The sequence below is a fragment of the Pelmatolapia mariae genome, linkage group LG20, assembly GCF_036321145.2.
Source record: "Pelmatolapia mariae isolate MD_Pm_ZW linkage group LG20, Pm_UMD_F_2, whole genome shotgun sequence".
NCBI lineage: Eukaryota > Metazoa > Chordata > Actinopteri > Cichliformes > Cichlidae > Pelmatolapia > Pelmatolapia mariae.
The window spans coordinates 17,385,109-17,406,348 of NC_086244.1; the positions used below are offsets into that span (position 1 = coordinate 17,385,109).

Consider the following 21,240-nt stretch of genomic DNA (forward strand, 5'->3'; position numbering starts at 1 on the left):
TGTTCACCTGTAGAGTCTCGCCTTATTCATGCATCAGTGCAAAGCCCCAGTAACAGGCCTAGAAGCCAGTTGACAAATTAAAGAATCCTGCAGCATCCATTGAACAGCTGAATTTAACATTTTTATACCCTACGTGGTTGCATCAGAGAATGCACATTTTTCCCTAACAACTCCTGGTTGCCAGGGTCACTGGGCCTGTTTGACTGTGGCTTAAAATGACAAAAAAAAGGGCTATGAAGTGACACAGAATAACTCTGAGGAGAAATAAACATCATTTTATTTAAAAATCACTCTTTAATGTATTCGAATAAGCCATTCCTAGAGGAAAATTTTTCTCCTTTAGCTGTGGATATTAAAGCAAGCAGGTATTTTTGGCTCATAAACTAAGACCATCTTCCAGGTCCTCTAACGCTCTTCAGGAAAACATTTGATTTTTGATCCCCTGATTATGACATGCTCTGGGCATTTTTGTATTTTAGAGTACATAACAAAAGTAATTCATAAAAATATTGTGTCAAACAATTTATTCTTATTTTGAATCAAGACAATTCATTACCCGCAATCAATACGATTTTATTGTAAAGGCCACAAAGCCACAGGAATGAGACTGATTCAGTATTTATGACACTTAAAACATGGTCCTGGTGGCAGATGCATTTAGTCAGTCAAACAGCGGCAATAAAGTCAATTTTAAGTCAAAAAAAAAAATATGACCATAAAAATACAAAGCAGTATATGACAAAATACATGTGATAAGATGGCCTATGACTTATTACTGTCTGGAATCTAAAGTATAATATAAGGGATAAAGTTTTAAAGCAAGTGACAAAACAGGACTTGTATATAAATGTAAAGGAGAGTGAAATAGTGTAACAACAGACATAGGTCCTATGCAGGAATCAAGAGCAGGAATCATCTGTTAACCTTTTTCCTCCATGTTCCCGAGATAGGAGTCAACCTGCAGTGAGGGGGAAGAGGAAAAAAAAAAAAGCTCAGAGCTGTGATTAAGGAGAGGAAGAGTGGATTACTGACACTAAAGCTTGTTATATCCATACTATTTAATCTCTGGACATAAGCAATAAAAGATAACTGTATAGTCACTGTAAGCATGTGGGGAGCGATAGTACTGTTTAGGATTATTAATACATATGTTTCCCTAATTGCGCCGGGTGTTACAAATCTAATCATGTTGATTATTCACATTATTAAACACGTCTCACCCTGAAAATCTGAGTGGAATTAAAGTTGAGTGCACAAGTTTCAGGCCTCCAGACCAATCAGCTCCACATCAAAGGTGAGAGTGGCATTTGGTGGGATGATCCCTGGGTGACCTTTGCTGCCATAGGCGTAGTCTGGTGAGCAAATAAGCTTTGCCCGCTGACCCACACTCATCTGTGGAGAAGATGGAAATGAAACACTACTGCTGCAATCGAACTAAGTAATAGATTTATTTAAAGGCCTCTTAATAGAGCAGGCTCTGTTTAGCTTAAACTAATGCAGTTAAATGCAACGGCAATCCAATAAACCCGTCTTCACAATGTTAGTCTGTGGTCAAGCTGAACTGCGTTTTTCAAAGGCATTGTTTGTAAGGATGGGCAAGCGCGCAGGAAGAAACAAAACTTAATTATGTAACCATGTGTGTCTGGAGTATATATTTTCTTTCAGATTTACCAGCAACTGGGAGGATGTTGTGCTTTACTACTGCCAGAAGGTGGCAGTACTTACGAGCCGTTTTCCAACCACCATTGAAAAACAAAATTAGACAAAGAACACAATAGGAACCACCAGTTATGGGAGCGACATTTAAGACGCTGAGAGTAGATGGCGCACAAACAGGAGTAACCTGCAAATCCACAGATTAGCAAAGCTTTAAATAAGCCATGTTTGGCCCTTCTTTGAGTAAGGAAATGAAAACAAGGCTCAGCGTTAGCTTGGCCAGGGAAAGCTAGCATGTCACAATCATAAGAGAGCAGTTTAATGTAGTGTGCAGTGATCATGTTTCCTCTAATTTTCTGTCAGATATGTACAGTTACAGTGGTGGATAATGTTTATTATGAGGTCAGCGCACAAACAAACAATGTGAGGCAAAAGCTCCGACTTCAGATCCGACCCCCCCCCCCTATTCTTGCCTTTAAATGACATCAAAAATCCCTAAAAATATCCCTAATATAGTCACCTCAGGCCAGGACCCCAGAAACTCAAACCAACTACAATTCAAATCGTATGTTTATGAAGGGCAACCAATCAGAAGAAGGATAGCTTGAAGGTGTGGTTTTCAAACTTTTTCTGGTACATCCCTATTCAGAAGCTAATTGAAATTAATCACAGTAGCATGTTTAAATATACAAATTAATTATTTAATTAATTAAATTACAAAGATCTATTTCACTTCATGTTTTGAGATGATTGCACCTCACATTATGAAAATCACTGCTTTAAAGTGAGAGGACATAAAACAGCTTGTTTCAGATGGAGGATGAACTGAGTGGCTGCACCAAGGGCCAGTATATGATAAATAAGGGTTATCTCGAATGGAGAATCTGCAATAACAGAGATAATTTTTATATGATATAAAAATGTCATATAGCTATATCATCGCTATAGTAACACCATGCGTTTACGGGCACGTCTGGGAACGACAGCCGTGGGTCATCCTCCAATAACGATTTAGCACCTAAAAACTTTAATAACCTCCAACAGAACACAGTGTTTTACAAAATATGCAAGAAAACTATTCATGCTGCGGGTGAAAACAACAAATTTGTTTTAACACTTGTGGCAAAAACAGACAACCAAGTACAACAAAGAAGTGCTACAAAGAAGCAGATACTAACAGCTCATGATGTGCAACCCAAATGTCCACAGATCACTTCAACAAGCACCGCTGCCTAGCCTCACACCACACGAGGGGAAGCACAAGCAGTGGATAGAAATTACTGACACAGTTACATGGTGGAAAACCAGGACTTTAAGCAGATGGATAAAAACCTTGACCAAAGACACAAAGACCAAAGACAATCCTGTGCAGCTTCAGAACAGTTATGAGACTGAGCTAATTTAGTTATTGTTAAACTAAAATACTGAGCAGTTCTTTTATACTTTTACTTAAATTTTCTAGGGAAGAACAAGTGCCTAGGCTACTTTTGTGCTTGCATTTGATTTATGCTGTGTCACTGGACATAATGCTGCTGCTGGCACCTTGTTTCAGTACATTCACACTTCAAATTAGGAAGTGTGCCATCAACGACAGTAACTTACTAGAGAACAAACGTGGAAAATTCCCTTCATTTACTTTCACTTATAAAAACTGCTGCCTGCAAGCATCAATAAAACATTTTTCCCGCATCGCAGTTCTTGTTATTGCAAGTTTTCGTGAAAAACTGTAATATAATTTTAAGGCTATATCACCCACCCCTTCTAATCCTATAATAGCTACTTTAGTAGAACCCATGAATAAAAATATAGAGACTAAATTGGGCATAATAGGTCTTTTGTTCACCCATCTGATCATGCATGTAATCCCCCAAAATCTTACATGGTTCAATAAAACACAAGCTGGAAACAACAGAACAAACATCACAGCATTATATCATTAAAGATAAATCATTTTTAACAGTAATAATTGCACAATTCCAAAATTACACTGGGTTAATGGTGGCAAAGTATCATAACAGCGTGTTAACAGCTGGAACAGGCTCTGTGCCACTTTAAGCAACAGGAAAGGCAGATAGAGGATGAAGAAAAGAGAGCAGAGATGCTCCAGCATCACTTGAGACCACTAAAAGAGCTGTGCGTGCTATTTGGATGCATTCAGTTCTAATAAAAGAGGCTAAAAAAAAAAGGCCCACTTATGCAAAAATAATACCATAAATCTGGAGTAACACAAATTTATTTCCATACTCGTCACTACTGACAGATGTTACAGCTGAGATTGGGCTAAATACCTCCCAATATAAGCAACGCAGTTAAACGTAACTATAAAAGCATGTCATGCCCCCCAAGAGAGAAAGATTACAATCGTTACTTTTAGCCGTTGTAAGGAAAACATAGCTACTTAAGTAATACCTGCATAAAGGTATTCATTGCGGAACTCTTGCTCACCTGGGCTACTCCTTCTTCCCATCCCCGAATCACCTCCTGGTGTCCGATCTTAAATTTGAACGGCTTGCCCCGGGACCTCGAAGAGTCAAACTCTTTCCCGTCTGCCAGTGTGCCTGGAGATGAAATAAGAGTCCGAAGGCTGGTTAGACATGTCTGAATATCTAACTCGACACAGAGCTCGGCTTGTTGATAACTAATCCCACTTTTCTGCACCCGGCTGTCTTCTCCAACATGAGCTAACTGCTTAGCCGTGATGCTAGCGTTAGCATAACGGGTTCCCGGATAGTTTACGTTAGGAGGCTTCAGCTCAACGAACTTAACTACTCTTCGGTCCCTCAAATAAAGACAATTCTGGCCGGTTTAAAAGACCGGGGGGTATAATAAAAGTATGCGAGCATCAGAATAGCTGATGATAGCCCAACAGTCAAAATAGTCAGTCTGTTAACAGAAGCTAGCTACAATGCTAACCAGCAGAAGAAGCAATGGGCACTCGGGTACTGTTAGATGAAACTAACTTGGCTCACATTTCACCCAATCAGACACCTTTCACCCAGGTAGGGGCTAAAGGAAACATTCAAAACGTTAAAGAGCATCCAAATCAGCGTCCAAATCTCGGAGCTCCAGCCTCCGCACTCACCGACATAGTGCACCACGACGCGCTGCCCCTTCTTCGGAAAAGTCCGCCCTGAAAACAGGAAAAACAGAGAGAAAAGTGGCAGAATAATGAAGCGCACACTCTCAGGATAAAAACAAGTATTAGGCTGTTTAACAAGTCACACAATTCTCACCGTCACCCGGAGTTATAGTCTGAATTTCTACTCCCATTTTCGCTCCGCTGTATCCTTCTTCTGGACCACCCTACAATGCGAGCGGAAGCTGGAGGCATGGGCGGCCTCCTGATGAGCGAGTGGGCACGGATGGAGGAAAAATCCACCAATGAAGTAATATTATAACAATTTTATAAGAATATCTTACTTGGAAACAAGGCCCAAGTAAGCGTTTTACGTTTTACGATTGCGTGATACTAAGACGAGCATTTAAGTCAGATAGGGGTTATCATCCATATATATGGATATAGTTTTGGGGGTTTTTTTTCTGTATGATTTAAGTTTTAAGGTCTTACCCCATCGGGAGATATCCCAATTAGGAAAGGTCTCATTTGAGATGACCATGACCATGCGGGATTTGGATTATTTAAAAAATCAATCTAAAGTAGTATTAGGTTATCTTGGAGGAGTCATGTTACTTGAACACTTTTAGGTATAAATGTATAGGCTTGTGCAGAGATCAGATCTTGGAGGAAATGCATTACAAGAAATGACACAGTGAAAAAATCAAATCACTTTTAAGAGTGGATTTTTGCATTTCAGGCCCCTTCCTGCATTGTATTTTATAACAGCTAATCAAAACTCAGATGAAATTAATCAGACATATTGCAGTTGAAACTTGCATACCTCTACGTTTTCTACAATAAGGGAAATGATAAAGGCACAAGGGGGAACTGATACTGGCACTGGTATCAAAAACTCTTGTTAATATCCACCTATCTAAGTAACTGCTGTCACTTATTGCAACTCTGAACCTTTTTTTCAGCTTTTACATCTATTTCACATCTATTTTTATATCTATTGTGTTCCTACAAATTTGGGAACGATTATCATACACAGAGCAGCAAAGTCAAAAACAACTAGGTTCAGCATTGAAACTGTAAATCTGTAGTTGGGATAGGTGTTTACAGCCTGCATGACACTGTTTGTAATCTGGAACATTGTTAAAAACTTGAATGACTGTTTCATTTCCCATGTTCCGCACCCCACCTGACTTCTTTGTTGTTTCTTTATCGTGATGGGATGAGCTACAGCATGCCTGCACGTATGCACCATGTTTCGAAACAAAGTGAACACAACACTGGTACATGTTCAACACATGAACCTGCTGACATTAGCACTGTAACATCCTGTTATTTCAGATGAGGATGGAAAATGAACTGATGTGACTTTTATCTGTGATGGCTGAGGATTTGCAGTATTGTTTTTGTTTTTTTTTACTATGTGGAAGTAAGAGAACTGGTTCTCCAGGCTTTCAAAAGGTTTTTTGGCTGCCATGTCACTCATTTTCAATCCAGTCCTGAGCATTTTTTGTTTGTTTGTTTTGTTTTGTTTTGTTAAGCCTATTAACACTGACCTATGAATCATATAAACATAAAAAATACACCTAAGTCAAGGGATGAAACATTCTTTTGTCTACACATAACAGGCAACATTAAATTGTATATTTAGGGACTTTGTTTACTAGCAACTTGGCATATCTGGACATCATGTACAGTGTCCTCAAAGTGGAGGATAAAAAAAGAAGTGGCAGGTCTAAGAAACTATCCACAACAGATGAACAGTATCTGAAAGTCATGTTTCTAGGGAAAAAGGTGTGTTCCACAGTTAATGAAAACCTCCTCGCAACTGCTTTGATCACTAGCAGATTGCTGTGGTCGGCCACAGTTTGCACAGAACACTCTGACTTGACTGCAAACACTCGTCAACAAATATCTGAGTGCTACTGGAATTGTGAAAAGTGTAATTTGACACACACACACACACACACACACACACACACACACACACACACACACACACACACACACACACACACACACACACACACACACACTAATGTCAAAGTTATCATAGGCCAGGCCATTTCTATGCAGAGTTTGCATGTTCTCACTATGCCTGTGTGGGTTTCCTCTGACTACTGCAGCCTTCTCCCACAGTTCAAAGATATGCATGTTTGATTAAATTGTATTAGTTAGGATTATAAGTGCTTAAAGAGTAAAGAATAAATCTCTACGTAATTTATGGTCAAATGTGCCTTGTAGTCTAAAGTGCTTTGAGTGGTCAGTAAGACTACAAAAGCACTCCCTAAATATCAGTCCATTCCATTCATACTATTAATTAATATTACTATTAATATCCATACCTGGATTATTCATCCCACCATGTTTTAATCAACCACATCTCTGTTTGGCAACAGCCTAAAATTTAAATTTAATAAATGATGGCACAAATAAGTGATTATGGACATAATGTATTTATATGAAATTCAGGAACAGGAAATCTGCTGACCTTGGTACAACTTAAAGAACAGACACTGACAACATGAGTATGCTATCACAACTTTACAGATTTATATTATGACCTGTAGAAATGTTTTTATTTAGTTTTAAATTGTGAACTGTTGTCTATTACTGCACTGGGGTTTGTTTGTTTTTTTATTGCGCTTCATAAAGTGTTGAAAACTGTGTATAAGACATAAAAAAGCTCTAACTCTCACCTTCTCTCTGCTCATCACAGCAGTGTCCTGCAGAATATTTCACATACATTACAGCTTAACACTATATATACTTTGAATTCAATTAACCAAGTGTCATGCTTCTTATATACATCACATCACAGTTGCTGAAAGAACTTCCTCTAAGGTTATACCTGTGCATCCTTGCACGTCTGCTGACCCTTTTCTATTCTCGTACTCTCTACTGAATATTTATTTTTGGAGATGAGAAATCTTTCACGATGCTTCACTGGGAATGACTTTTGGGTCACAGGCAGGAGGACAGAGGGGAGATGAAATGAGGTGGCACAAAGTAGAAAATTAAAGAAACCTATATATGACCTTTGCCTGTACTTTTCCTTTACGTAAGTTATGTGTAATCATTTTTAGCTCTAATCACACCACTGAGTTAAACCAGCACCCGTCTCTAATGCAGTGTTAAATAGATAATTCAAAGGTGGAAGTACTTGGCAGCATTAAAAGAGCGGAGAGGATTACATCATCTGGCTTTTTGGGTTACTTTGTGTGACCTTAGCCTTTGATACAAGTGAAAACCTCATCCCACTGAATCGTATAATGCTGCTCTGTCCTTATTATGCGCAGTGTGTCTTTTGACATTGATGGCTTTATGTCTTGAAGCAGCAGTAAAGTCTACTGAGAAATTTCCCTTGTTTTAAAATCCACCTCTAGAGGCTGAATTGGTGGCAGCTGCATGATTTGCAGGCTTAAATTCCAGGTGACCATACTTTGCTTTAGAAAGTCTACTTGGTTAGAACTGGAAGAAAAAAATGTGGTTTAGGTTAAAGTAGACCCATACACACCAGCAAATAGTTTAGTTAGGAGTGCTGGCACCATAACACTAATGCCATAACCTGATTTGTGTGACACACTGCTGCTAAAGAACATCTGCTGCCAACGGAGACTAACTATTGTCTCACAATAGTTGAAATGTGCAATTCCCTGGTATTCCTATTCCTATTCTTATTTATCCTATTTATCGCTGTTATATACTCTGTATTTATATATGTCTCTGTATTTATATATGTGTATATGTGTATATATGGTATATTTCTATTGCTGCTTACATTCTTTTCCAGCTTCTGTTGGTGCTGTGCTACTGGAAACAGAATTTCCTGGAGGAACCCAACCGAGGGATTAATAAAGCGTTATCTAATCTAATGTTATTTGTCTATGCTAAATATAATGCTAAAACAGGTCAGATTGATACCCTAACATAAAGACATGACCTGTTAAAACAATTTTTCCACTCAGTGTATGCAAAGAGTTTGCAGGGACTAAGCTTTAGTTCTGCAAAGATTTATTGGCTGGGCCTTCTGTAACTCTCCATTAGTTTCTTAGCTATGCATTTTCTAGATTATGCCGATCCAACGATATGCTAAGCTAAGTGAACCAACTCCCTGCTGAAGCATCAAATTAAAAAGTACAGACATGAAGGTTGTAGCATGCTTAAATCAGGCTAAAACAGATGCTGTGGGATGTACTCCTCAAACCCATGACACCTTGGCTCTCACATGCGACCTGTTAGAGGCAGACTCGCAATGATTCTCAGGAACATTTATGCCCAGTTTGGCCCATCCTGAGCACTGGTGAGGGCTTTGTTCATGACATCGAGGACTTACAATTAACCGATCTGCTTTATGCCTGCTGCCATTTCCAAAAGATCTGTTGGAAACATTTGAACAAACAGACTTGACTGAATTTATTTTATCCTGACTGTAACAGTGTGGTAAGTTCTCAAATTTTAATGTGTTTGAGTCATAATGTGATGTTGATGTGACTCCAGCGTGGGCCTGCTGCAGGATTGTTGGCAGCTCTGTGTTTTCTCTTCGCTCTGAAGATGATGATGTAACTTCTGAACTGGATAAAGAATAAAAAATACAAAATAAATGTATTATCATTCCTATTCATCTTTCATTTTAAAAGTGGTATGTTTAAGTCCTGCAAGGACTTTTGTAAGGCTATCTGTTGAACTATGTAGCAAATGATTCTATTCTGCTGCAGAGAATGATCTCCTTTTATTTACTTTTGCTCACTATGTTGAAGGTTTATGGAAAACTTTTTTTTTTTGCTCTCTTTTGGAACAATGACATCTGGGCATACTCATGGAAAAAGAACTGGAAGTAAATATGGAATAATGACTCCAGCAAGATGCCCATACACTTTAGAGGTGCTGTTAGGCATGCTTGGGTCAGATTACTTTGTGTTCCGTGGCTACTTTGGAACCAGTTAATGAACACAAGTTGCATTACATTTTAATGAGCGATGTAATCCCTGGCGTTACAAAAAACATTTAAACAAATCTGATAAATAAAGATAATAATAACACACCTTATACTGCAGATGGGTGAACATAATGTGTTCTTAAAATTTAATCACATAATCTCCAACAATTTAACTAAAATCTCAATTCACATTTTTCTAAATGTAATCCTATTCCCCAGCCAATTCGTACACCCGTTCAACTGTTTGTTAACACAACTCAGCCAATCACATGGCAGATTTCTGTCGTTATTCATTCTAGTATGTTGTTGGCCACCTTTTTTTCCCACTATTTTGTAGTTCAAGTTTTAAGCTTTAATCCACAAACAAAACCAGACCTCCTCCACTCTTATTCTTTTATGTTCAAAATCCATATTGATCCAAGTCTGTGACAATGCTATTTACATTCAAAGAGTTTATAAATTTGCTTACACATTCTTTGATATTGTAGATGCTGACATATGGGTTTGAGCTGCTGAAGTGAATAACTGAAATTTTACAATCTGTCTTGATAGTTTACTGAACTCTTCATCCATATAATAATAGCAAGCATGATGACGCTGTTAAAAAGATCATATTTGGGGTCAGTTGTATTTTTATAATTTTTACAGTATTGTGCAAAAGTCTTTAGCTTTACTATTACCAAAGACTACTTAAAGAAATAATAAGAAATCTTGCCTAAAAAGGTTCAGGCCATCTTGACAAAGGTGGTCATACCAAGCATAGTCTTTCGAGCTTGTTAGAGTTGTACAAATGCCATATTGTATTTGCACACATTTCAACAATTCACTCTAGCTATTTCCAGTTCTCTAAGCAACATATAGAGAAACGATGGCTGCCATTAACACTCCAACTCCAGTCCATCATGTTCAACAATCCCTTGAATTAAATATTGAATTTGCCTATCCTTCTGGCCAATCCATTTGGGCAGAGTCTCAATGCTTTATATTAAAATAACTCTCTTTAGTGATTTCACTCAACAAAGTTAGTTTATTGCGTTATATTTTTTAAAATTACAATTATCCTTTGAGATTTTATCTTTTTGTGTTTTTCATAAATCCCAAACTTTTTGTTTTGTTTTTTTATTTGTTTGCAGCTTAGCGTGTCAGTTTCCCTGTTTCTGGTCTTTGTGCTATTCTGAGCACAGCGACTCCCTCTGTACCATCTCGTGCTCAGAGAGTAGCCTGTTAAAAATCTTCTCAACAAACTCTTGGCAAAATAACTTAACTTATGACTTATTAAAACTAAGACTTGACTTGATCTTAAATCTGTGAGTGTGAACTTGCTGTGAACATGCTATAACAGACAACTATGAACTCAGTATTTAAGGTTTTACCTCAACCTCAATGGCTATAAGTCTATTTTTCTTTCTTTTCTTTTTGATATCTCTTTTGCAGCTAAATTATTTCACATTTCTAACTTTTTGCTGGGATTTCATTTTTTACTTTTACTTTTTTTTTAATGTATTTGTTCATTATATTGTACATGAAGTGGCTGAAAATTATTTACATCTAAATATGAATCTATGTAATGAGGTTGATCGTGTATCTGGCTAAACATTTATGATTTTATCAGCTATGTTGGGTATCTAAGTTGATTGTTCTACTTGTCAAATATATGTCAGAAATAATATTGCCTGATGAAGAAAAAAGGGATCCTTCCAAGTTAAACTGTGTGGGAGTCTGTTTGCAATGCTGGATCTGTTTGTCCTTCTCCTACGCATCTGTCTTACAAAATAGATGTGCAAAGTGTCTTTTTTTCCTGAAATTTCTGCCATGAAATCAGTTAAGATGTTGTGAAACAATGAGCTGAAACTAAAGATTCAAAGGTTCATCAAAATGAGCAACTGTGAACTGTATATAAAAGCCAACGAAGAAGTGCCTTAAGCATACACAGTTGTACGATGTGGTGTTGCTTGTTTCTTAAACAGTCACTCTTCACATCTGGTTTAAAAAACACCAAAAACAAAAAACTAAACAGTGGTGGACTTCACAAACCAGCAGTTGATATCTTAGTGGTTTGGTCCATCTTGTATAACAAATTCCAGTATTGCAAACAGTTTGAAACACCTCCAGTCACTTGGGATGTTATTTAGAAGCATTAAAATTAATTTAATTAAATAAACTTTAATTTTAATGGTCATCACGACATAAACAATGTCATGATCTTGGGTTTTGAACCCAGAGGTTTCAGTTTGTGAACTTTGAATGCTTGCTTATTATTTTAACGTTCTATTTGGTTCTTAGTTTGTTATTGTCCAAACTCTTCAGCCTTAGTTCCTTGTTTCAGCTACGTTTGGCTATCACTATCCCTTTCAGGGTTTATTCTGTTTAGTCTTCGGTTATTTGTGTAGTTGCCCATTTGTGTCTCATTGTGTCAAGTTTGTCTCTGTTTAGTTACTTTGTGCTATGATTTCATAGTCATTTGACTTTGGTGTCGTGTTTTAGTTTAATTCCCTCATGTCTTGTTATTTTGATTTAGTTCAGCTGTGTCTTCCAGCTGTTTCCTCTCCTCCTCACCCCCTGTCTGTCTCCTTTGTCCCTTGTTACATTGTCCTTCAGTGCTGTGTGTTATCCTGCTCTGTGTTCCTCATGGTTTCTGTATATCTTGATCGTATTCCCTGGTTGGTGCTTTGTTATTTTGAATAGCCAACATTAAAGGCTCACTTTAGGATCAACCCCTGTGTACCCCGTGCATCTGGGTCTGCAATCTGCCTACTACACGGCTAATCCTGACAGATGTATCATATGACATATCAAATGTCAAATCACTAGTCAAACGTGATTTTGCCCAAAAATTACATTTTAGAAAGATTTTTGTCATTTATATTTCTACCGCCATCTTTGCTGTTGTAGGGTTCTCCCATGATTTCAGTTTCACTCCTCTCTGTGTATCTTGTGCATAGTGCTTCTGTTTATAGGCAATCTATGTGAGCAACTCTTTTAATGCTGTTGTTTTCACTTCTTAATTTGATGCTTTTTCTAATGATAAAAATCTCCATTGTAGCTGTTTCAAAGATGACATGTCTGAGCCTCTTACTGGATTTGTTCCCGGAGCTGCAAGCTTTGCCTCTCGTTAATTGGGTAGAAGTGAAAAAACACCATCCCTATCAGCAGAAGTGTGACGGGAACTGGCGAGAACAGTACGATCAGAGCAGTCGCCACTCTGTCACCATGGTTACAAGAACCTGCTTCATAGCCCACAAACCTGCAGACGAGGAGAGCACATAATGTGACAGACCAAGTGATGTACCCACGTAACAAAATATAAGAAGTGAGTGGACTGGAGTCTGACTCACTGTAATGTCATGGTTGAGAGTCCAGCAGACAGCCCTCCTGTCAGTTTACTGCAGAAGGCATAGCAGGAAAAAAACAGGGGCTCTAGGTCCTTACAGGACGGGTGTCTCACAGCAAAGTCATCCACCACGTCTGGAAGCATTGACCTGCAGCACACACACAACAAGTTGACATATCACATGTCAAAACCACATGTCAGTTTTAATGGAGAGTTCTGGCTGGTCAGCAAAGCACATCGTTTCTGGAATAGTCATCACTGGCCAGGGTTGAGTACAGACTATGAATGATTCATGTGCACCGCATTCAGCTCTGACACTGATTAGATCTGACAGGGGGCCTTGGAAAGGACCTCAAACTTTGTGTTCAGGCTGGGAGCTGACTCACCAGGGTAGCAGGAATATGGTTGCCACACTGAATCCCATCAGAACGCACATACTCATGAAGACCAGCAGGTTACTGGGAACACAGGCAACTATAATCACTGCTGGGATGAAGAGCTGGGAGAGACAAAAATGAGGATTCAAGGTGTGGAACATTTCTCTTATCATCAAGTTTTAGAGGTCTTACCGACAATCCGATGAAAACGGTGGACTTTTTCCCAATTCTCAGAAGAATTATTTGCCACACAGGAACTGCTACAGAGGCAGAAACCTGTGGAAATGTTGACTGAATTTCTATTTTGAACTGAAATCATATCTAAACTGGCCAGAAAGCTACTGAACCATGCAGCAGAGCAGGGTGTGAAATAGTCTGTTAAGTTAGCTGCACCTTACCAGTAAAACCAGCAGGAGGTGCTGGAACTGGGCTCCCAGCCCAGCAGCATGACTGCAAAACAGTGCAAAGTTACCCAAGGACATCTGAGATCAAAACAGATGGTAAGAAAAAAAAAAGGAAAAATTGTTTCACATGTGACTTTGAAGTGAATAAAAACAGAATTAAGAAGGAGAAACCATATGCAGAAATGATTACAAGTTGTACCTGAAAGGCAAATGCACTAAACACAAAGCCCAGCACGAGCCTTTGGTAAGGAACGTGGCATGTGAGCATCTTCAGCGAGCTCAAATAGGAAGGTCGTACTTTATCTTCAGAGCAGCGAGAGGCTGGGAATATAACATATGAGAGAAAAGAGTGAAATATCAGACTCATGATTTTACTCTTTTTGTAAAATCATGAGTCATGAGTCATAACATCATGAGCTAATTTTACATTTTGATTAAGTCCTCAGCTATACCTGTGCATGCTATACATATATCAAACTAAATTACTTTGTGGTTCAGCATAATCATGTTTTCATTTAACTAAAAAATGTTCACTTCAGAGGTTCAAAGGTTTGTCTATACGTATAGTTTAAGCTTTGACAAGTTTATTATTCTGTTTACAAACGGTGCCAAGGCAAAAGAAAATGAAAACACTTTTTTTGTCCTACTCGACAAATAAAGGTTTGAAATATTTGTTACCAGATCCTCATGATAACATGATCGCCTCTGCAAAGCTGTTCAACAAGAACAAAAAACGTTTTATTTATTGTGTTTGAACACTGACTGTCTCTGAATGACTCACCCTGCTTCTCCTTCACCCCGAGGAACAAAATCAGGCTGCAGAGGAAAAACAAGGCACCCATGACCATAGCTGAGGTCAGGAAAGCCCTTTGCTGGGGGCAAAATGCACACATGAAATCATAACTTTTAAACAAAGCATGTTATTCTGTCTACAAACCTAAGTCTAGAGGCTTAAAAACAGAAGTTTTTTCACTGTTAATAATTGTTTTATAGCATTATAAATAAACACAAAAAGCTCAATGGTGTTTCTACAGGGAGCACGTGAAATACACAAATCAGCTTGCGGCTGAAGATGTCGATCTCATTCGCATAAAATCCAAAAGAAAATGCAAACTACGTAAAGATATAGACTCACTGGCTTTTGTTAGGTACACCTGTTCAACGGCTTATTAATGCAAATAATCAGCTGGCATTTACACGGCAGAAACTCAGTATATTAAGGAATGTAGACACGATCAAGACACCCTGCTGAAGTTAAGACTGAGCATGTCTGAGTATTTCAGAAACGGATTTGGATTTTTCCACACAATCATCTATAGGGTTTATGGAGAATTATCCAAAAAGAGAAAATATTCAGTTAGCAGCAGTTCTCCAGGTGAAATAACCTTGTTGATGTCAGAGGACAGGGAAAATGGCCAGACTGCTTTCACCTAACAGGAAGGCAACGGTAATTTAAGAAACCACTTGTTTCAACCAATGCGCAATAGCATCTCTGAACACACAGCATGTCGAATCATGAAACAGAAGACTTAAATTTAAATTTAATTTAATTAATTTTCCAAAACTTACTCTAACCATTAATCAAGATGTCACTCTACATGTAATGGATTTAGTTATGAGGATTTGCAATGAAAGTGAGCACCCACAATGTGCCCATATATCTCCATAATATGAGTAATGTGAGTTCACCTCAGACACACAGAAAACCCACAACAATGGTGTATACATCAAGCAAAGAGCAGTAAATTACAGGGTAACAAGATATCCCTGAAACTATGTGAGCACAAAAAAAAAAAAAGCTTCTGCTCTACTGATGAAATGTGAGTCCTGTGTCAGGGTGAACAATTTTTATTTTACATTAAAGGGGACCTAATTTGCTCATTTACAGCTATATATTTTATTCATGTCATAGAAAAAATATTCAGAGCTCAAACATAATTCACTTACAGAGCTAGACTGTATATAATGGATGGGTGTGGCCACCATGACATCATCAGCTGTTTTGCTAAGTCTCATTTTTGAAGCCTCAAGCTGGGAGTTTCTTCTGTTGCTGATGCACATCTAACTGACACTGCGGGGGGTTTTAGGTTAACGACTTATCAATCAAAAGTTCTGACATCCACACGGCTTTATGACTCTTTGGGACACTACCAAAAGCAATCATTTACAAAATTAGCATCACATTGTATTCGCTAAGCCTTAAAACTAGCAACTGAGATAGTTTTAACCCTGTCAAGGCAGGCATTGCAGATTTGCAACAGTTAAAACACTAACAACCTGATTACCCCACATACATATTTTATGAGTTTTTTTTACTCAGAAGTACCACTGCAGGACTTGGTTGTGCATTAGCAACTAAAACTTAATTTGAGCCTGAGAGGGTTAAAGCTTTCCTAAGTAAATTCACCAGGAAAGAGTTTACTGATGTCACAGTTAAAGAATCCCTTTGCCTTTTTTCCTTTTTCTTTTTTTTACATCGTTTTATAAAATCAAACTTTTTATATCTGGCAAGTGGCATCTGCTGTCACAAGCTGACAGTTGTCCACCTTTTCTTTGTAACCTGGCATGTTGTGCTGCTGCTGGATTGGAGATACGAGTGTACGATTATTTTGGTTTTTACTGGTGTTTCAGTGATAATCAGTACAGAAGCTCAGAGAGTTGCAGATAATAAAGAGGACGATGCAACAGTGTGGAAAGATGAGACTTTGTGAAAAAGACTTTCTTTGCTTCCAGGTTAGCTTCTTCTCCTCCTATGCCAACACCTATTGTTCAGGAATACTGTAGCACCGAGAATACTACCTGCGCCATAACGGCAATCGTGAAAGGATGTGGCTGTGTGATGATGACATAACCAGATTGGCTAGTTTGTAAAGATCGGTCAGCAAATGGGTGGGGCTTCCTCAGTGACATCATACAGAGCTAAAAGTAGAAAAAACTGGTGTAGATAAAACATTTGGTGTCTAGATCAATCTGAAGCCTGAACGTGCTTTTATATATGCTTGGCCATGTTTAATGTGAAAATCCAAATATAACAGGAAATAAAGAAGAGCGTATTTGCCCCCCTTTGAGAGTAGCATACTGTCTGTTGAAAGGAAGCAGTCTGTGGTGAAGACGTGCTTTGAGGTGTTTCCCGGCAGGCCTCCTGCTTCTCTGTGTTGTACACAGCCACAACTTGCCCCTGAATTACTGATGCCAGCAGCATTGCCACCATCTCCACACTCATTCCTGGCCAAATAAGTAAAGAAACTCAAAACACTTTCCATTTAGTTTGGCGTCTGATGAAGTTTCTGAATGTAAATGAGTCAATATTCTTACTGTAGGCTGTGGCAGAGTCCCTGTCTCTCTGATCTCCTCCCAGAAACATATTCAGTGATAGGTAGGGGACGTTGTAGCACTGTTGACAGGAAGAAAAACGTGATGCCAAATGACACTTCACCATTGGTGTGAAACTCAGTAGCCATGGTGACATGGCTTGGAGCAAAAATAACAGTAGGATCAGAGTACTATGAATTTCAGTCACCAGAAAGATGACCAAAGAGCTAACTAGGGTTCTGAGCTGAAATTCAGAATTCTCTTTTATTTTTTTTTTGGCCCTCTGGTTTCTGATTCCTTGTTCTTAAGTTCTCTTTATTTCTCAGGGTGTGATTTCTGTTTATTCATTAATTCCTATCGTTCCTTGGTTTAGGTTTTATTGTCACGCATTCAGTAGTATTCTTTTCTCTCAGTTCCTGTCGGATGTTCGTGTTAGCTGCATTTTGTTTCTGTTGAATTGTTCCTCCAGTTTTTTTTTTGCTGTTAAATTCACCAGTGTGCCATGTTTCACATTTGACCGACAGTCACTTCCTCTTTTGCTTTTTAGTCATTGTCTCCTGGTGTCTAGTTTTGCTTCCTCTTGGTCACTGTCCTTGAGTAAGTTCAGCTGTCTCTAGTTCCCCCAGGGGTCTCCACTTTCCTCTGTGTATTCAAAGCCTCTGTTAGCTGGTGTTCGTTATCAGAGCGTCTGTGTTGCCTGCCTGTTATCCCACCTAATGTTTATCTTGCTTGAGCTGCTAAGCGCTAACAAGAGGACTCTTTAATTAGCTAGTCCTTACTATGCAAATGTCTTTTCAAACTTTATGCCGTCCAACGTATCTGTGTGCGATTTAAAAAAGAGTATTGTATCTTGTCAGACTGTGCCATGTTGTCTGAGTCGGCCTAAATAAAAATTAAAAAAACAAAAACATGAATACTGTTACACCTGTGATCATAAAATAGAACAATACCTGAGCGATAACCAAACTATTTATGTTGAGGTTGTGACAAATATCATTCAAAAAACAATTCTGAGGTGAGGAAGTCTCATTTGACTAAATTCCTGTTACCCTGACACCTTCCTCCTCGTCTTTCTTGCCTCTTTTGCCTACATATCTGGTGGGAGGGACTAAGATGTGAGAAGAGGAATCCAGGATGTGCAATATCAAAAATGAGAAGGGGGAAAGGCGTGGTATCATGACCTCACTAACCATACAGTCTATGCTATAGGTGTTGCTTGGTAACGAGTATATCATGTTCTTTTTATGTAGCATCTCGATTTTCAAACAACAAAAGCTGAACTTTTACCTATGAAATGTACTGGAAATGAAAGTGATTGTGCCTGCGAACATCCAACAACTTACAGTCATGAGGGACTCGAATAGGCAAGCCGCTGTGAGGAACCACAACACGCAGACAGTCTCAGACATCGAGCCTCGTGGCACAAACCACAGAAGCAGATAGGACAAGATGCCAAATGGAGTGGAAATAACCATCCTGTGAGATAAAGATTGATGGCTCTGCTGAGCACAGTGCTGCAAAAGGAATCTAAATTCAAAGTGAAATGCATGTTAAATGTGTGGTTCAACCAACCATGGAGTGAGTTTGCCAATGGGCGTCCAGTTACTGCGGCTCACAAGATATCCAACCAGAGGGTCAGTCACAGCATCCCAGGCCCGACTCACAAATAAAATCATGGAAACATAGAAGGCCTCCATCTGTGATATTTTACATATTTTACCCACTTAAAATTAGAAGCAGTATAGAGCATTATATTGTGGAAAGTACTGAACTTTTACCTTTACAACATCCAGAAGGAAAATTTGCAAGGAAATACCAATAGCTACTGAGGTGATCAGATGTGGGACCCCACCCACAGCATAACACAGCTTGCAGGCCAGAGGAATACCACCTGAGTCCTGTGAAATGTCTGAATGTTAGTTCAAATAGTTCATCTGGCTCATATACAGTCTCTCCTCCACTGTAAGTGGAGAAAATCCACTGAGGGAGTGTCAAACAAAACTAAAATAAATTCAGAAATATCAGTTGTCTTATTTTCAGTTATTAATTAGATTATAATCCATGTAACCTAATAAAAGCGCTATTTAACAAGGATGCTAGTTTGTTACATTTTTGACTCATACAAGGGTTCATTTTTTTTTTTATGAAAACAAGAATATTTAAAAGCGCCTTGTGTAATTTTTTTGTGTTTTCTTGTATCCGTGTTTGTTTTATTTTTCTTCAATTTCTTAAAAATGTTGTTGAAAAAAAATAAAAATAGAGTAGGAAACACAAAGTTTACTTTGACACTGGTGTTGAAAGTAATACAGTAGCTAGCTGCCACTGATTTCAAGTGAAACTTGTTTGAGAGGACAAAACTAACGTATTTAATTGAGAACAAGCTTCTGCAGCAAACATTAAATCATAATATTCAAGGGAAAATTGTAATGCTATTACTAATATGGATATATATTTTTTTTAAAGCAGAGCATTTTTAACCAACTTAAAAATGAAGGGTTTGAATGTGAATGTAAACTCTAGGAATGAAGAGAAATGGTCCTTACCCCCTGCTGATCTTTCCAGCACAAGTTCCTGTTTGTGTTTTGCTTGAATAAATTCCTTTTAAATGTCTGGAAGTGCTCTGAAAAACTCTTAAGGCAATTCATTGTTGATGTGAGGAGGGATAATAACACTTGAGTATCACCGGACGTGTAACGCTGTCCCTGCACACACAGGTGAATGCCACCCGTTTGAAACCAGATTCTGGTTCAACAACTCTTTTGTGTTTGGAAGAGGAGCATTCTTATTCAGTCCACCTGCTCAGACTTAATAAATAAGGTGGCTCAACAGCAAAGCATAAGAACTACCAGTGCTGCAGATCTGTTTGAAACAACAAACTTGTGGAACATGTTTTAAAAATATTAAAATTAAAATGACAGAACTGTATTTCCACAGCTGCAGTGAGAGTTTCTCTGACTCTGGAAAAAGGCCACCGCTTTCACCACATTGTCAGTAACTTCAGAATACTTCTGTACCGATGTGCTGTATTGGAGTGAGGTAGTATGGGTGGTTGTGACCTCTTGTGGAGCTTCAGTGAAATGCAAGTAAGTTTGTAAATATGGGTATCAACGTAAAACCCATATTTACAATCTTAGTCAGGTCAGGTGGTTTATATCACTGGAAAAGAAATTTACCACAATAAGGCAAAATTTCAAACTAATTCTCATCATTTTTCAGTTATTGTTTCATTAGTTTGAGTTAGTAAGCCAACATTTTGAGACAATAATCAGAAATTTTGAGATTACAACACCAAAATTTGACTTGTCAAAATATATGTTTTACAATAGTGGAAACAAACGTCTATATTGGTCTGCACCAAATGTGGTTATTGTTATTGATTTCTCCACAGAGATGAGTCCTAACATTTATTTCAGTTCAGTGGAAAATCAGCAAATATAATTTTTTCCTTCCCCACTTCCAGTACTAGTCAGAGTTCTACAGATCTTTCTAATGAAAATTTGTTTCGGCAACTGAAAGAATTTTTTTTTTTTTACCACCCATAAGTCAAAGTTTGGGGTTATGATGTCACAATTTTGATTCACTAAACTTTAGAGAAAATAGGTAGAAATTGAGAAAATACCCTTAAATTATGAATTATGATGTCAAAATTTTAAATAACCTGAAATTTTGATTCATGGCAGAAAAAAAGAGGCTTCAGTGGTGGAAACAAGCTTCAAGCCAAAACCAAAGCTAGCCGCAGAACAGACACAAATGTGAAATAATCTCAGGACAGAAATCAATACCACTCATGTATTGGTGCAGAGTAATGACATATTTTTTGATGCCTTTTGTTTATTCACACAACTGTGAATTCTGCATATCAAAATACATTTGGAGCCTGACAAAAGCAGCAAGGAATTGCTTTGAAATCAGAGATGGAAGATTCAAACTTTTTAAACTGAAGACTGAAGGGCTTTTGCATCAGAGGATACTCTGAATTCTTCAGAGGTGGACAACCATGCCAAAGGTCTACTAAATGGTTATGTCTACCAAGGGGAGGGCAAGACTAGTATTAGAAGTCAACTGTGTACCAATTGTGTGAAATCTCACTTTTTTTTTCTTTTTACATTTTTAATGATTAAATTATTGTTCATACATCACCTTCATCA

The 21,240-nt window shown here is 38.1% G+C and overlaps 2 protein-coding genes across 2 annotated transcripts; both read right to left on the minus strand.

The window, feature by feature from the left end:
- Positions 1 to 507: 507 nt before the first annotated feature.
- fkbp1aa (FKBP prolyl isomerase 1Aa) lies at positions 508 to 5,005 on the minus strand. The gene is made up of 5 exons (XM_063464896.1): positions 4,890 to 5,005; positions 4,739 to 4,786; positions 4,102 to 4,214; positions 1,221 to 1,392; positions 508 to 958 (listed from the first exon to the last, which is right to left on the minus strand). The coding sequence occupies exons 1-4, from the start codon at positions 4,924 to 4,926 to the stop codon at positions 1,261 to 1,263; spliced, it is 330 nt and encodes a 109-aa protein (XP_063320966.1). The 5' UTR covers positions 4,927 to 5,005; the 3' UTR covers positions 508 to 958; positions 1,221 to 1,260.
- Positions 5,006 to 8,930: 3,925 nt separating this feature from the next.
- Positions 8,931 to 21,238, minus strand: mfsd2al2 (major facilitator superfamily domain containing 2a-like 2). Its single transcript, XM_063464991.1, has 14 exons — positions 21,233 to 21,238; positions 18,871 to 18,990; positions 18,665 to 18,789; positions 18,436 to 18,568; positions 17,096 to 17,174; positions 16,860 to 17,005; positions 14,562 to 14,652; positions 13,980 to 14,101; positions 13,775 to 13,858; positions 13,569 to 13,652; positions 13,386 to 13,498; positions 13,004 to 13,147; positions 12,745 to 12,912; positions 8,931 to 9,303 (listed from the first exon to the last, which is right to left on the minus strand). Exons 1-14 carry the CDS (start codon positions 21,236 to 21,238, stop codon positions 8,931 to 8,933), a joined length of 1,788 nt encoding a protein of 595 aa, XP_063321061.1.
- Between the last annotated feature and the right edge of the window lie 2 nt (positions 21,239 to 21,240).